The sequence below is a fragment of the Gavialis gangeticus genome, unplaced genomic scaffold, assembly GCF_001723915.1.
Source record: "Gavialis gangeticus isolate Ggan-Ray unplaced genomic scaffold, GavGan_comp1, whole genome shotgun sequence".
NCBI lineage: Eukaryota > Metazoa > Chordata > Crocodylia > Gavialidae > Gavialis > Gavialis gangeticus.
Genome location: NW_017729003.1, coordinates 21,667,148 through 21,682,759, shown reverse-complemented (window position 1 = coordinate 21,682,759; position 15,612 = coordinate 21,667,148). Strand labels below are relative to the sequence as shown.

General features: G+C 41.2%; 1 protein-coding gene across 3 annotated transcripts in view; it reads left to right on the top strand.

Moving 5' to 3' along the window:
- ARID5B (AT-rich interaction domain 5B) overlaps nucleotides 1-15,612 on the top strand; it is a 233,704-nt gene that overhangs the window by 156,810 nt on the left and 61,282 nt on the right. For all 3 annotated transcript variants that reach the window (XM_019507895.1, XM_019507896.1, XM_019507897.1), the window contains 2 exons: nucleotides 1,147-1,351; nucleotides 3,812-3,864. In XM_019507895.1, the coding sequence (XP_019363440.1) occupies nucleotides 1,147-1,351; nucleotides 3,812-3,864 (258 nt within the window). The remainder of the gene's footprint in view (nucleotides 1-1,146; nucleotides 1,352-3,811; nucleotides 3,865-15,612) is intronic.

Genomic DNA, 15,612 nt, shown 5'->3' with positions numbered 1-15,612 from the left:
TCCCCAAGCCCCCAGAGGGCCCGATCCCTTCAGTTTTTTTTTTTTTTTTTTTTTTAAGTGCTGGGAGGCTGGTTCAGGTGGGGGATGGGGCCAGGCAGGGCAGCCATGGGGGCTTTTTCTGGGGCTTTGTGTCTGCCTTGACAGGGGGAGCCAGAGGGGCTATATGCCCTACTGCCTCTTGCCCAGCCAGCGTGGCAGGGGATGTGATGCAGGCATGGCTCACTCCGGGTGGCAGAATGCCATAGCCTCTGCTCCCAACGCTACTGCACCCGCATCAGTGCTGGGAGCAGGGGCTCTTCCCTGCTGCCACTTGCCAGCCAGCACGGGGGGCAGGTACGGGATGTGGGTGTGGCAGCACTGGGAGCAGGGGCTCTGCCCTGCTGCCACTTGTCCCCTTCTGCCTGGAGTGAGATGCACTCACATTCCATCCCTGCCCTCCCCAAATGGGCAAGCCACAACAGGGCAGAGCCCCTGCTCCCAGTGCTGACGTGCCCACATCCTGCACTCCCTCCTACCCCCCATCCTGAGTAACACGCTCCCTGCCCTGGCTGGGCAGCTTGTCCCAGCCCAAGCCCCAATACCTTCCTCCCCCGTGGCTCTTCCCTCCTTCTTCCCCTAACCCCAACAGACTTACCAGCTGGAGGCAGCTGTCAGCTCCCTGTTTAATCTATGGCCAAAGATTTTCCGAAGCTTTTCTGAATTGATTCCGATGCTTCAAATCAATTTGGAGCTTTTAATTGGTCTCCCAATTTGCTTCAGATTTGGAGATTTGGTCCCTGAATTGGGCTGAATCTCTGCCAAATCAAATCAGCTACTGAAGCTTTGCACAACCCTATTGTTAGACATCCTATTAAGGAGTGTATGTGAGGGATGAAAGCTGCCTGTACACAGCAATAGATAGCCATAAAAATACAGATCTGGAGAACATTACCATTGGGTTATAACAATTTAAAGATGTGGGCTATTTTAAAATGTTGTGACTCAGATTCAGAACAAAACATTAGTCCTATAAATAGTTCTCTTTGTTTCTCCTTAAGTGTAGTTGCATGGTTTGGCCTTCATATTTAATGCAGTGTTCATCTCTTGAATTAAAATTAAAGGTTAGCCAATTATCCAGATCTGACATGAAATCTTTTTACTTAACAGGTAAAATGTGAGGCCAGGTCAGCTTTTCCCAAACCCAAGAATAACAATGGCAACTGTAAAAAAAGTTCAAGTGAAGATAAATCAAAGGTTGCTGTAGGTGAAGAATGCAGAGCTGATGAGCAAGCTTTCCTTGTGGCACTTTATAAATACATGAAAGAAAGGAAAACACCAATTGAACGAATACCCTATTTAGGTTTTAAGCAGAGTAAGTATAATTTTTCCCACTTTTTGTTGACATTTTAGAACTGTTTGGCTTCTATGTAGAAAGCATTCACACACTGAGACTATTTTAAAACCTCATGGTTTTGAGACTGAGTTTATATCCACACATTTTCCAGTCAAGGCATTTTACTGTTTCTTATGCCTAGATTTGCATCTCTTCCTTCTGGGATAGTTGCTTCAGGATATTTATAGGTTTAAATCCACTGATAATGACTAGAAATAGGCTAGTTAAAAACTCTCTCTAGTTTTCTTTTTTATAAATCTGCAGTGTCTATAATGCCTTTCTTCTGAGTTAATAATATGACGTAGCTTTATTGTGGCCAGATGTTCCTCGTGAAAGGACAAATATTAAAGGAAGATATTTAAAGGTGGTCAAGAAAGGCACAAAAGGGATCATATTTTTAAGTCTAAACATGTGTTTATAGTTAATAAATTACTGATTTCAGAGAATGTAAAAATAGATGGTATCTGTTTAACCCAGAATACAATGTTTAGAATTGCTTTGGCGAATATAGTTTTTAGTGCCGCAATTTGTAAAGCAGTTGTAGGTGAAGAGGATGTGGATGTAACTAAATTTTACATAAATATTGCAAAGTAAGGGGAGCTCTGTCAGAGTTTACAACAAAAGCTGTAAATGTTTTTTTTTTCTTGTCTATAGTTTGAATGATACTTAAATTACGTAAAGGGAAAACTCATGGTTTGAAATATTATTTACTCTAACTTATCTCTGAGATTAAAACCATGTGTTATTTTGATGAAGAATGTCAAACCTGTATGTTTTACATAACAATTTACATACCTAATAGCAATTGGCACTGATTGCAACAGGCCTCTAGCAGCCATTATAAACTTATATAACTCCAAATGATTACAGTGTTTGTCTGAAAACCGGCTGCTTGAAATGGAAGTAAAATTAATGTACTATGAACAGCTTTGTTGCATTATGCATTGATTCAGATTAAATCAAGGCCTAAGCAAAGGTCTTGATAGTTTTGAAATGGTACAAGGTTCAATGAGGCTTTCAGCATGTTTTGCGTTGAAGACAGCCTTTTTATTTTCATTTTATTCTGCCTTCTCCAAACAAGGAGGCACTGTAGGCTCAAAAGATAAGAAAAGACACTGTTTCCAAAATGCTCAATCTGGGGAAAAATCATCCCATAACATTTAACTAAAATATATATTTAAGTTTGCTTTATATTCATTATAGTAGGTGAGTCCAATTGTGCAAATGGTGAAGTACAAAATTAAATTTGCTCAGAGGAGTAAAAGTGTTTGCAGGACTGGACTCTATATTTGTCCAGCATGATATGTGTAAACATTGCCAATATAAATACATTAGTGGGAAGAACCAGCATATACACTACAACACAGAATTCCCTGGTGGGGAATGAATTATGTCCTCTCTGATCTGCAGCATTATTGCTGACTCCAGCTTGAAATATTTGTAGTATGCCCACTGAGAGTCACGGTTTGTTGGTGAAATACTGTGTAGGCTTTTAGTATAGTGTTGCTATCAATTATTTTTCTATAAATAAATAAATAAATAAAGAGCAAAGACAACAAATTATGGCCATTTTGGGTAGCAGGCAGAAGGTGTGGAGTGAGTCATTAGGCAGAAAGGAAAATAAGTAGTGGCCCTTACAAATTTTGTTAAAAGTCTTGTCTGTGTTTCCCCTCCATATAGCATTGCTAGTGCTTTTATAACACATCCTGAGCAGGGTGTGGCTGCCCACTGGAAAACAAAAAGAATAATGACAATCCTTCCATTGCCATTATTCAGTCTCTCCACCATTGTCCTTCCCTACAATCAAATTTTGGCTGTATGGTATATGGCAATTCTGATGCACTGGGATAAATATGTTACCTATACACTCATCCCCCAGCATTGGTGCCTTCAGACAGGGCCAGTTAGAACTTGGCTGACTTCATTGATTATAGAGACTATTTATTACATGGGCTGCAATAAATATATGATATTGTATCTTCATCGTGGCCATTGTACATGAGTCATGCTTCAGTGCTTGCTTTCTGTTAACAAAATAAGTTTTTCAAAAAAATAAGAGCATTCTTTCCAATGGCTTCTGTACTAGTTATTACTATCAAGGTTATAGAAGCAAGCAAAGCACAGCTTTATTTCTTATAAGAAAAATGGAAAGAGCATAATAACTGTAAGGAATTTTTTCATTCCTTAGATTACTCTAAATGGGTTCCCTTTCACGTATTTATATTTATATATAGGACTATATATATATATAGTCCTAGGTAATACTTACTCTTCAGATTATGTAAATATCTTTTTGAAAATTGTTTCACAAGAGCTTTTTCAAGGGTTGTGAACATTTTTTTTTATTTTCTTTTATTTTAAAAACTGTTTAATTTACATTTCTTTGAAATGTGTTGGTTAATGCAATGCTTATCTAAATACTTATTGTCCCTCTAACAGTTAACCTTTGGACTATGTTTCAAGCTGCTCAAAAACTGGGAGGATATGAAACAGTAAGTGTTTAAGTAACTTAAATGAAATAATTGTGCAATCTAACTTTCCCCTGTTAGAAAAAATGTAAAACCAAACAATCATTTACTGCATTTTAGAATAGCTGTACACATTGTGGGTTTATTTGGCCAGTTTTAGAAATGGTCCCAATTAGTTCCAGGTTTGGCAAAATTGTAAACTTATCGTAAAAAATACAAGTGGAAAACATATGTAACTCTTCCCTGTCAAGGAAATTAGTTGGGTCTGTAATTTTTTCCCATGTTGAGAAAGGGCTATTATTGTACAACAAGCCAAGATTGCATAAAAGAAATTTCACTTGGCAACATCCCTGACATCTGTTCATGTCTAATATGGGAAATGTATTAAAGGCTTTCAAAAGTAATCAATATTGTCCATTAAACAATAGTATGTTTCAGTACCTTCTCTTATTCCAAGTGTTAAAGATCATTATTAGACAAGGGTCAGTACCACATAAACAGGAAGTTATCAAAGTAATTCAGAAAATTCTCTGACACTTTTTATCAGCTAACCATATCTGACAAGAGAAGTTTATTTTTAGCTCACAGGAAATATTGATGGCCGTGGATTTTACATCATGTATTTTGAACGAATAAAATATTAGCGCCACAAAGATAGATTAAAAACTTGAAATGAGAAGAAAGAATTGCATTAGTATGGCACATAGAGATGACATCTGTAATAAAAAATAATTGACATAAGAAGATGTCGTCACTGGAAATATTTTCTTTGCACACAATGATCAGATTAAGTTGTTCAGTTCCTGCTGCAGTTGGATGAAAGAAATTATTTTTGCTTTGTTTACAAAGTACTCTGGGATGTAACTGTGCTGCAGAGAAATGACAAGAACACAAAATCAAGAAACAAAATATCATTTGAATCACAATAATAGCTGTTATTTCTTTCCACAGAGTAAAGCATATTGTCCTATAAATTAACAATGTGGCTTTATTACAGAGGGTGTGGCAGAGATTTGGTGTAATCAGAGATCTAGCATTCACAACAAAGATGTATTATTTGGCTTTTATGATTTGATTTGGCTCCTAAGATTTATATGCCTTAATATGCAACATGTTTGTATTCCTGTATGCAAGGACATGCATGTGTGTGTGCATAAATGCACAAAGACCTGCTAGAGCAATACTTTCTGCAGTAATTATGAGCTAAGTGTGATTGCATTGAGTTGTAAAGTGCATAAACTTAATCCAGAGCACACGAGAAGGCAGTGAAAGAATTTGCATAGGAGAGTGACATGTTCAGAAAGCTCAGGGAGGCAGATAATTTTTACAGCAGTGTTTTGGGTATACTTGAAGGGAATGAGAATAAAGCAGGAAGAACAAAAAGGAGGAGCTTGCAGTAGAGAAGCAAGGGGCAAACCTGGGTTCTGTGCCAGCATGAAAGAGAACAGGATGGACTTAGAGATGTTAGAGAGGGCAAATTGGGAGGATTTGAGGAAATCCTAACTGAATAGAGAGGAAGGGAAGAGTTAACTGGGACCTTAAAGTTGTGAGCCTGGGTGAGAGGTAAGATAGTGGGTTTACCAGCAGTAGTAGAAGACAGTAAAAGAAAATGGGATCTGAGGAGAAAAATAAAGAGTATTAGGGTTCAGTGCAAGTTAGTGGCAGGAAATCCATGACTCAAATCTCTTCTTGTTAGTGGAGAATTGAGGCTTTTGTCACCTCCCAGAGAAATGTGCTAATTGGATTTATTCAATGATAAAGTAAATGGTAGTGTCCATTGGCCAGACAAGAGATATAATCATGAAAATTAGCAGTTGGTCTTCACTGGATCTGCAAAATAACTATACCCTACCCCAGTTCGGTGTAGATTTGGGGGATCAGATTTTAATTTTGAAGAAAGTTCCATTGAAATCAACAGGCCTGATTTAACTCCTTTTAAGGTCCATGGGAGTTGCAATTCCATACAGCACAGCTGAATTTGGTTTAGAAGAGGTGAGGATTAGGGCTGTGCAAAGCTTTGGTCCCTGATTTGATTCAATGGAGATTTGGCCCAATTTGGTGGCCGAATCTCTGAATCCAAATCGAATTAGGAGACCCTTTAATCTCTCTGAATCAAATTGGAACCCTCCAAATCAATTCGGAGAGATTCAGAAAGATTCGGTGATTCTGACATAGACACAGCTTTAAATGTTTTTTCTACATACCTCTAGGTAGCAGGCAGTCATGAATGCTGCAATGCCAGGGCACATGAAGCGTCCCACAGGAGTGCAGGGGGCTTCCCAGCGTGCTTGGCAGCCAACCTGGAAGTGAACCAAAAGCACTTCTTGTCCATTTTCAGGTCTGCCAGAGAGTGTGCTGGGGAGCCCCCCTGCACTCCTCAGCTCAGCAGTTGGTACCTCCTGGGTCTGGGGAGGCAACCAGGGTCCCCCCATGGACAATCGCTGAGCTGGAGAGGTGTGGGGGGGGCCCCCTGTATGCCCCATGGCAGACCCAAAAGTGGACCAGAAGTTCTTTTGGTCCACTTCTGGCTTTGCTGCCAAGCATTTGGAGGGCACCCCTGCACTTCTGTGGGATGCTCCATCCATCCCAGCATTCCAGTGTTCATGAGCTGCGTTGGTACCTCAAGGTATGTAGAAAAAAACATTTAAAACTGTGTCTATGTCCAAATCGCTGATTCATAGTTTCATAGTTGTTAGGGTCGGAAGGGACCTGAGCAGATCATCAAGTCTGACCCCCTGCCATGGGCAGGAATGAATGCTATGATCAAATGACCCCAGCTAGGGGATTATCTAGCCTTCTTCTGAAGACCCCCAAGGTAGGAGCAAGCACCACTTCCCTTGGAAGCTGGTTCCAGATCCTAGCCACCCTGCGAAGTAGTCCCTCCTGATGTCTAGCCTGAACCTGCTCTCAATCAACTTGTGGCCATTATGAACTTAGTGACTACAGTGCAAGCTTAATAAAAAACAACAACAAGGGTTTGCCTAGGTTTTCAGAAATTGGAGCCATCTCTTGGAAACCAATGGACTCTGTTACACACAGACAAAGATTTAAATTGCTTTCTGAAATCAATCATAACAATAATAATAACAGAACACTTTCCATAGCACTCCTGCCTGAGAACCTTGGAGCAAAAAACAAACATTAATTAAAGCTTCATAATGCCCATGAGTGAAAGGTAAAGCAGTGTCAGTGTCTAATTAGTTAAATGCCTCTCTGCAGCTCTGTTACCTCAGGCTGTGATCTTGTCAGTCTTCCTGAGGGTCATGATAGGGGAGTTCTTACATGAGAGACAACCCAAGAAAATTGAAGTGTTGAAGGAGTGGCATTTAGTGACAGAGTAAGTGGCACCTTTCCCTTTGAGTCGGCACTAAACCAACACTTCAGCATACTTGCACAGGACATGGTGGGGCTGGAGGGACCTATATTCAAATTTGTAGAAACTAAAGTGGCAGAATTTCTGAAGTATCCAAGTCTCATTTTCAGAAGTCACTTAGATATTTAGAAGTTTTTGCCTCATTGAAAGCTATGGAAACTTAGGGTCCTAAAAGTGAGAGCTACAAAAAGTCTTAAGTGACCCTTAACTCCTACTTTAGTTTCCTGAATCCAGAATTGCAATCTGGAACCCCCCCTCCCAGTCAGCTGCTACATTAAACTGGAGATGCATGGAATTTGTAGGTATTTCAGTTGTCAATATTAAAATTTTTCAGGTACCTAAACACCCAGAAATGCCTCAGTAGTGAAGGGAGTGCCTATAGATGTGTGGGAAGGCTGCTCATGCCAGTCAGCTGCTTCTGTGACTACATGTGCGCCTGGGACAGCAGCACTTTGAGCCAGGGTGGAGAAGCCCTGGGCTGTCAGAGGGCAAGGGGATCAGACCTGGGCTCCAGGTGGCAGCACTGGGCAACAGAGGGGCTGGCTGGGGCACAGGGGTGTTAAAGTGCAGGGCTAGGTGGCAGACAACCCCCACACTTCAGCACCTTCATACCCCATCCAGCCCCTGTCACTGTCTTCACATGCATTTCAGTGGAGCTAAGTACTCCACCTGAAGATAGTACTGTCCCCGACAATACTATCTTACAACAGAGTTAATTAATTTTCTACATCCTAATACCAGTGTACATGTAGATGGTGATGCTTTACTGCAGAGCTAATCAGTCAACTCCACAGTAAAGCACATGTGTAGATGCACCTACTATGCTCACATCACCTGAAGGGCTCAATCAAGTAGGTGTATTCAAAGCATATCTAACGGATCAATCTCTGTATGAAATATGGGAGTAGCGATAAACAGGCGTGTTTGCTTTTATGCAATAAGAGGATCCCAGGCATGCCTGAGGGAACTGAAACTCACATATCCAATCTCCTAGGGGAGTACCATAGCTATCAAGCTGTAAGCTATTGTCTAGTTAAAGGCTCTTTGGTATATATTGGAACAGTGTTAATAGGTGTTAATACACAGATACACACATCAGAATAGCATATAGTTTGGTAGTTAGGCCATTCTTGTGGAAGTTTTGGTTTTAAATCCCACCAGGAAAAAGAGGGGTTTGAATTTAGTTTTCCCACAGCCTGAGTAAGAACTGCCAACAAGGATATCAGATAAATGGGGAGCAGTGGCAACACTTTCCATTCTGGACATATTTTGAAGGAAAGTATTGACCCATGCTCAGTGTTCCAAACAAAAGGCATAGGCTGGCCCAGGGATGAGTATTCAAAATGAGGCAAGTTCCTCGTAATATAGCAAGGTAAGGTACCTGAAGCCAAGAGAGCAGTGATATTCAAAACCCCTGACTTCAGCATGTCCTATTGACTTCTCTCCAAGCTGAGCATATTTGTTGTTTTTAGTCCTATTTTGTGAGTGAAAGAGTTGACAATGGGGATTATTATGCAAAAGGCCTTTTAATTCTTTTAAAATAGAAGCATCAATTTGTTAATTAAAAGCTGTTCTAAAAATGTTCCTTTCCTTTTATATAATGTCATTGCTTTTTTGTTGCCAGCCTAAGGCACTGGTGTGATTGGTCACTGTCTGACATTGTTCTCATAATTACTTGATTAAATGTTTACTTCATATTCATGGATAGACCAGTCATTGACTTAATTTTAAATTCTTTTATCCAGGAGTGATGTTAGGGAGTTCTGAAAAGCTGGAGTTCCTGAAATGCCAGCACTAGGAAATATAATGTTTAGTACATTTCAGACAAAATGTATAGCTTGTGCTAGGTTGCTAGCAGTAGGTCTGCTGGAAAACAAGAGAGAGTCCAGGTTACAGGATATCTTAAAATATTTTAACCTTTACCAGAGGCCTGGAGCACCACAGAAATTTTGGATGCTTAAAACTGTCTTATAATGTGGGTCAATCCTGCAGGCCACTGTGTAGCAAGGTGCTCAGTAGCCCGTTTCAGTGATTCCTTGCACTGTGCAAGCTTCAATGTGTTGTACGGAAGTTGGTAGGATAATGTCTTGACCTTCTAAGCAGAACATTCATAATTTACTACCTTCTATGGCTCGTGGGGATGGACTATATTTTTCCAAGTGCATATACACTTCTGCCTGGTGCTGCAACCTAAATAAAGTGTTTGTATGTATACATTATCCCTTTGTATATGTGCAATCTAGTGTGCCTATATCAAGCTTTTATGCAGGAGTCTCAGGCATGCTCATAAGTGCACATGCATATGTGCATGCTATATTTTGGAAATTAATTTTTAAATTCAAATAGGTAAAGTGAAGGTGAATGCATAGATGCATGCTATATGAGCTCAGAGTGGTAGAATGTAGAAAATATGTAGAGAGTTTGCAAAAGAGAAGATCCCCTTTAAATTAAATATAGCACTGGAGATGGAATTGATTGATTGATTGATTGATTTATTGATTGATATGGTGCCCTCCCCAACAAAGGCTCAGGACAGGTACAATAAGGGAAGAAAATATATTATAAAATAGGAAAATGAACAAGAGAACAAAACATAAAAGGCAACTGCAGTATCAAGATAAAGTAGAACCCCCATAAACAATCATAGAATTACAGAATCGTAGAGAAGCAAAGCTAGAAGGGACTCCATAGGTCATCTAGTGCAACCCCCAGAATCTTTCCTACTGAAATCACCCTAGACAAATCCATTCTCTAACCTCTTAGCAAAACTAATGTCAATCCTGGCACAAGACATAACACCCTAATCTGTCACAGGAATAGCAGGGGGACCATGGCAGGCAGCATTCTGCTGCTCTAAAACTTGTTAATATATGCTCAGGATATCCCAGGAAGAAGGCCATGTCCCCCCTCGCTGCAGAGGAAGGCAAAAACCCCTACAGTCCATACCAGTCTGATTTTTCCACATAGTAAAATTTCTTCGTGACCACAAATATGGCAGTCAGTTTGACCCTAAGTGGAGAGGCAAGACCCTCTAGTCAGGAACCAGCCAATAGCAGTGCTGGCACATCCCAGCCAAAATCCCCAGCCATGGCTGCAGCCAGTGCCTCTGAGAAAGTCTTTAAAAATACCCAGATACATGTAGCAGTGGGGAAAGGGGAAAGAGAATTCCCTCCCAGCCCCATGCAGCAAAACCCAGAAGCATGGGAAATACCCATAGCAGAACACAGGCATAGCTATGTTCGGTCCTGACCAATGGCTGTCCAATCTCTTCTTGAACACCTTCAGTGACAGAGTCCATAACTTCCCTAGGCAATCTATTCCATGACCTCACTGTTTTAACAGTGAAAAAGCTTTTCCTGAACCATCTGTAACTTTTCCACATCCTTTTTAAAATGTGAAGTCCAAAACTGCAAACACTAGATGAGGCCTAACCAATACTCTAGATGAGGGCTAACCAGTGCTGAATGGAGAGGTATCTTCACCTCCTGTGTCTTGTACTTAATTCTTCTATCAATTATGTAACCCAAAACCGCTTTCACTTTTTTTGTGCAACTGTATTACATTGCAGGCTCATATTGAATCTATGATCTACCAAGACTCCCAGAACCTTCTCCATAACGCTGCCATCCAGGCAAACATCACCCATTTTGTATTCGTATTTTTTATTTAAGTTCCTGATGGGTAGCACCTTGGATTTGTCTGTATTGAACTTTATCCTGTTAGCTTTAGCCCAGCTTTCCAGTTTGTTGATGGCCTTCTGAATTGCATTCCCACCCTCCAACATGTCCAAAATCCTTCCCAGTTTCACATTGCATGTAAAATCATTCAAGATGCTTTCTATGCCAGCATTTATATAATTAATAAACATATTGAATAGCACTAGGCTCAGGACAGAATCCTGTGGGACTCTACTCAAAATCTCCTGCTATTCTGTCATGGATCCACGGATCTCCTTTGCTTGAGGCTGTTGAGCCAGTTGTCTGTCTACCTTACAGTAGTTTTGCCCAGCCCACATTTCTCCAATTTGTTTCTGAGAAGGTCATGTGGGACCTTGTCAAAGCCTTGCTGAAGTCCATATGCACTATATCCACAGACTTCCAGATTTCCCTGCATCCATCCAAGTAGTTGCTCAGTTAAAGAAAAAGATTAAGTTTGTTTGGCATGAATTGGTTGTAATAATTCCAAGCTGGCTCTTGTGATCAGCCTTTCCTTCTCCAGTTGCTTGCAGATGGACTTCCTTAAGTTATGCTCCAATAACTTCCCAGGTATGGAGGTTCCCCAGGTACTGGTTTGTAGTTCCCCAGATCCTCCTGTTTGCCTTTTTAAAAGAGTTACACTACATTGGCCCTTTCCCAGTCTTCTGGTACCTCACCAGTCTCCCATGACTTCATGAATATCATTGCCAAGGGTTCCACAGTCTCCTTTGTCAGTTCCTTCAGTACCTTAGGATGAAGTTCATCAGGCCTTTCTGACTTGAATTCATTTAGACCTATCAAAAGTTCTCTGACTGTCTCTTTTGTTAACTCATCCCTCAGCTTGTCCCTTTCCTTATCCAAATAATCCTTATTAGGTATATGGCTGCAACTGAATTCTTTTATGAAGACTGAGCCAAAGTAGGTACTGAGTAGCTCCTTCTTTACAATGTCTGTTAAGAGTACCCCTGGCTATTTAGAAGTGGACCCACGGCTTCCTCAGTCTTTTTTTTCTGGCTAAAATACTTATAGAACCTCTTCTTGTTATCTTTGACCTTCCTTGTCAGGTGCAGCTTGTTCTTTAACTTGGTCTTCCTGGTTTTGTCCCTGTAAGTTCTTGCTATTTCCTGGATGGCTTCTTTGGTCACTTGCCCATTTATCCATTTTCCCTGTATGCTTTTCTTTTGCATTTGGCACATCTTAGAAGCTTATTGTAGAGCCACGTTGTTCTCTTGTCATTCTTCTTGTGTTGAACCTAGCTTTGTTTGTTAAATTCCTGCACAGATAGGAAGGGCTTATAACTTCTAAACGATGTCTAGGCTTGGGTTCTGAGCAAGCCTGAAGAATGAGTGAAGTTCCAGATCTTAGGAGTGACTTCTAAGAATGACCTCCCATGCATTTTTCTGGCAAACTTGGCTCATTGATGCTACTTGCAGAAGGTTGCACTTGGCTGACTGTAGGGATCATGATGGGGCATAAGGAAGAAGGTAGTCCCTGCTACATCGGGCCCAGGCAGTTTAGGGCCTTAATAGATGCGGATTACTGAATATGAAATTTTGCGGATTTTGTGGATTCCATAAAATCAGACATTGCCTGCAAAATCTGGGCAATGCCCATGAAATCCACAGGAAAAGAAAAATTACAGAAAATAAAATTCTGGCTCCCCAGAGAGAGCCAGCAGTCCTCGGGGTGCTGCAGCAGCCTACCTGGGTGGGGAAGGTGAGAGGAAGGTGTGGCTGTTCAAAGGGCAGCTGGCAAGATAGCTGCCTGCCACCCCCTACCTCTTGTTGCTGATTGGCTCTGAGGGCTGCCTGTCATGTGGCCACACCCCTCCGTACCAATCAGCAGCTCTCTCCAGCAATCAGCAGCAAGGGGTGGGGCTGCATGTCAGACAGCCCTCGCAGCCAATCAGTGGTGAGGAATGGGACCACTGGGACCCCTCAGCCAGTCAGAGGCATGGGGGAGGGGGCATTGCACTCCACCTGTGAAATTACTTCTGGGCCCCTTGTTCTGCCCACAGAACTGGTGGGTAGCTGCTGTAAATTAGGTAGGTCCCTACTTATAGGTCAATACTTGCACCATTGAAGATGAGTAGAAATGTTGGTACTCCAAGACTTCTGGCCTCAGGAGTAAGTTTTATTGAGAATGTGAATGGAAGCTAGAACAAAGAACAGAGAAGAGATTTTAACCAGTAGGTCAACATCAGTCTCTGAAGCATTCAGAATTAGGGCATGTCTACATGGATGCACTTGTTAAGGCCCGTGAACCTTCCCCTTGTGGGGGCTCTCATTCAAAGGCAAAATGCCTTGAGCTCACTGTAGCTTAATCCCCATCAAAACTTAAGACCATTTTGCTTCTAGATGAGAGTTTCCACAAGAATGTTTCATGCACTGTTAACTAATGCACATCATAGGTGCTGACTTTTCTTTTTGCCAGGGAGGGCCTAAGATGATGAACATGTAAAAAGTTTTACACAACTCAGGTGACAATACTTTTCCTGAGTTGGGGCCAGGGCCCTTGGGTCCCCACATATTTGGCACCTCTGCTGTACATCCAACCTTTGCTTACTACCCCTGAAATTCCCTGAATGTCCCTATATTGACATGCCATTATTCAAGACCCCATTTGAAATTTTCTCAGTGTTGAGACAGGGGGTGCTAATCACCAGGGATTCTGGTTTTCTCTGATTAAAAAAAAATCCCCAATTTTGGGATATCAAAAAGTAACCCAAAATTAATATTTTCCATGATTAAAATGAAACACCATTATACACACACACATACACATATATATATTTAGATATATAGATATGTAAAGTGGAGTTTTATTTTAATTGTGGAAAAATGTGGATTTTGGGTTACTTTTTTGTATCCCAAAATTGGGGATTTTTTTTATCAGAGAAAACCAGGTTCTCTGCTAATTACTGTGCAGGGAACATTGTAGCTGGACAATTATCATGGAAAAAAACATTGCTAAGCCATGTCCTTTTCCATGCTATGTAAGAATGTTCATCACTAGAGGCAGGCAGAAGTGAGACTTTGGTGAAGAAAGGAAGTTTTGATGTTTGATCTGACCAATATGGATGTTAAATTTGAATGTAGCCTTATCCTGAATAGTAGTAGTGGCTATTTTAAAGATTTCTACAATATAGTATCTTGTTCAGTGTGTTTAAAGATATTATTATATCATTTATTCTTTTGACTTTTTAAAGTTTGTTAGGTATAAAAATCTAAACTTTTAAGAGCCAGGGGAGCTTACCACTATATTATGTTCAAGTAAGTAGACATACTTTAAGAGAATGTCAAGTTCAACTGTAATATAAAAGGGTACAACTCCACTGATATCAGTAGAACTCTGACCATTTATGGAAGACTGAACTTAATCTAGATATATAACATTTAATTAACTTTTTATGTAAAGCATATTATTTTTGTGTGGGTGTAGTGTTAGAATGGTATAGGCAACTCACTATGGTCCCAAAAGCATGAATTCATGCCTTTCTCAAGACTGTGGTCAAAGGCCACCTCCAGTCAATGGGTACCTGGTCATCTGGTCTAAGGAGTCAGAGGTAGCTAGATGTAATAACAGCTACAGCACTACCTTGTATGCCACTGAATACAAAAACAGGCATATCCAAAACAGTGTATTACAATGGGCCCATCTAGGCTTCAGCAGGCCATGCTATTTTTAATAATGTAGATGAAACAAAAAAATATTGTAAAAGATTTCAGTTTTAAGGTTAAATTTCAAAAGTGTCTGCGAGACTCTGGAGCCTAAACGCCATTGGGCGCGTCCACACATGCAAGCATGTGTGCTTGCAGCAGCTCAAATACAAGCGGTGCAAATTTGAGCCGGGGCTTTTTGCCTCAGCGCACATGCTTGGACATGCACTTTGTTGTGGAGCAAATTGTGCCACTTGGGGCAAAATAACCCTGCCTGGCTCCTCCCAAATCTGCAACTAGGGGGAGCTGGAGGCCAGGGCCAACACCTGTGCTGTCCCCAGCAGTATAAAAAGCTCAGGGCTACTCACTTTCAGGAGCTTCTGGCTGTGACCTGCTGTGCACCTGCCAGACCTGGATGGGGACTGCACAGCCAGTAGAGGCATCTGCCCTTCTTGGTCAGCTGCCAGCGGGCTGTGGCTGCAGAGTTGGCCTCTGTGCGGCACTACTGACATGTGTGCTCCCTGCCCAGCCATCTGGGAAGCTAACATCCGGAAGATGTTCTCAGTGTGGTGGCCTGCTTTGAACTATCAAAGCATGTCCTCCTGGCCCCATTTGTCCAGAAGGTTAGCCACAGCCAGCTGGGTCCAAGGTGCCAGCTTTGAGCAGGCAGGGTTCTGCCAGTGGCCTCCTTAGCAGGAATTTTGGTGTTCCATATTGGAAAACTGAAAAATCCCTGATAAAAAAAAATCCCAAAGTCACTCTGTAGAATACCCCCAAATCCATGTTCCTCCACAATTAAAACAAAAGACCACTATAAAGAGAGAGAGAGAGCAATCAGTTGAGCAATGTTTTATTGATATATCTACAGTGTTAAAGTAATGTGGAAGCCTACCAGTGTCTCTATCATAATAATAAAATGAACTCTAAATACATGTTTCATGAATACATGAATATATATTTTGCTGCCCTCCCACCAGGGCTACAGCCCCCCAACAGGGACCAACTGGCCCCCACAGCGGCTACCACCCCCCTTCAAGACCCACAT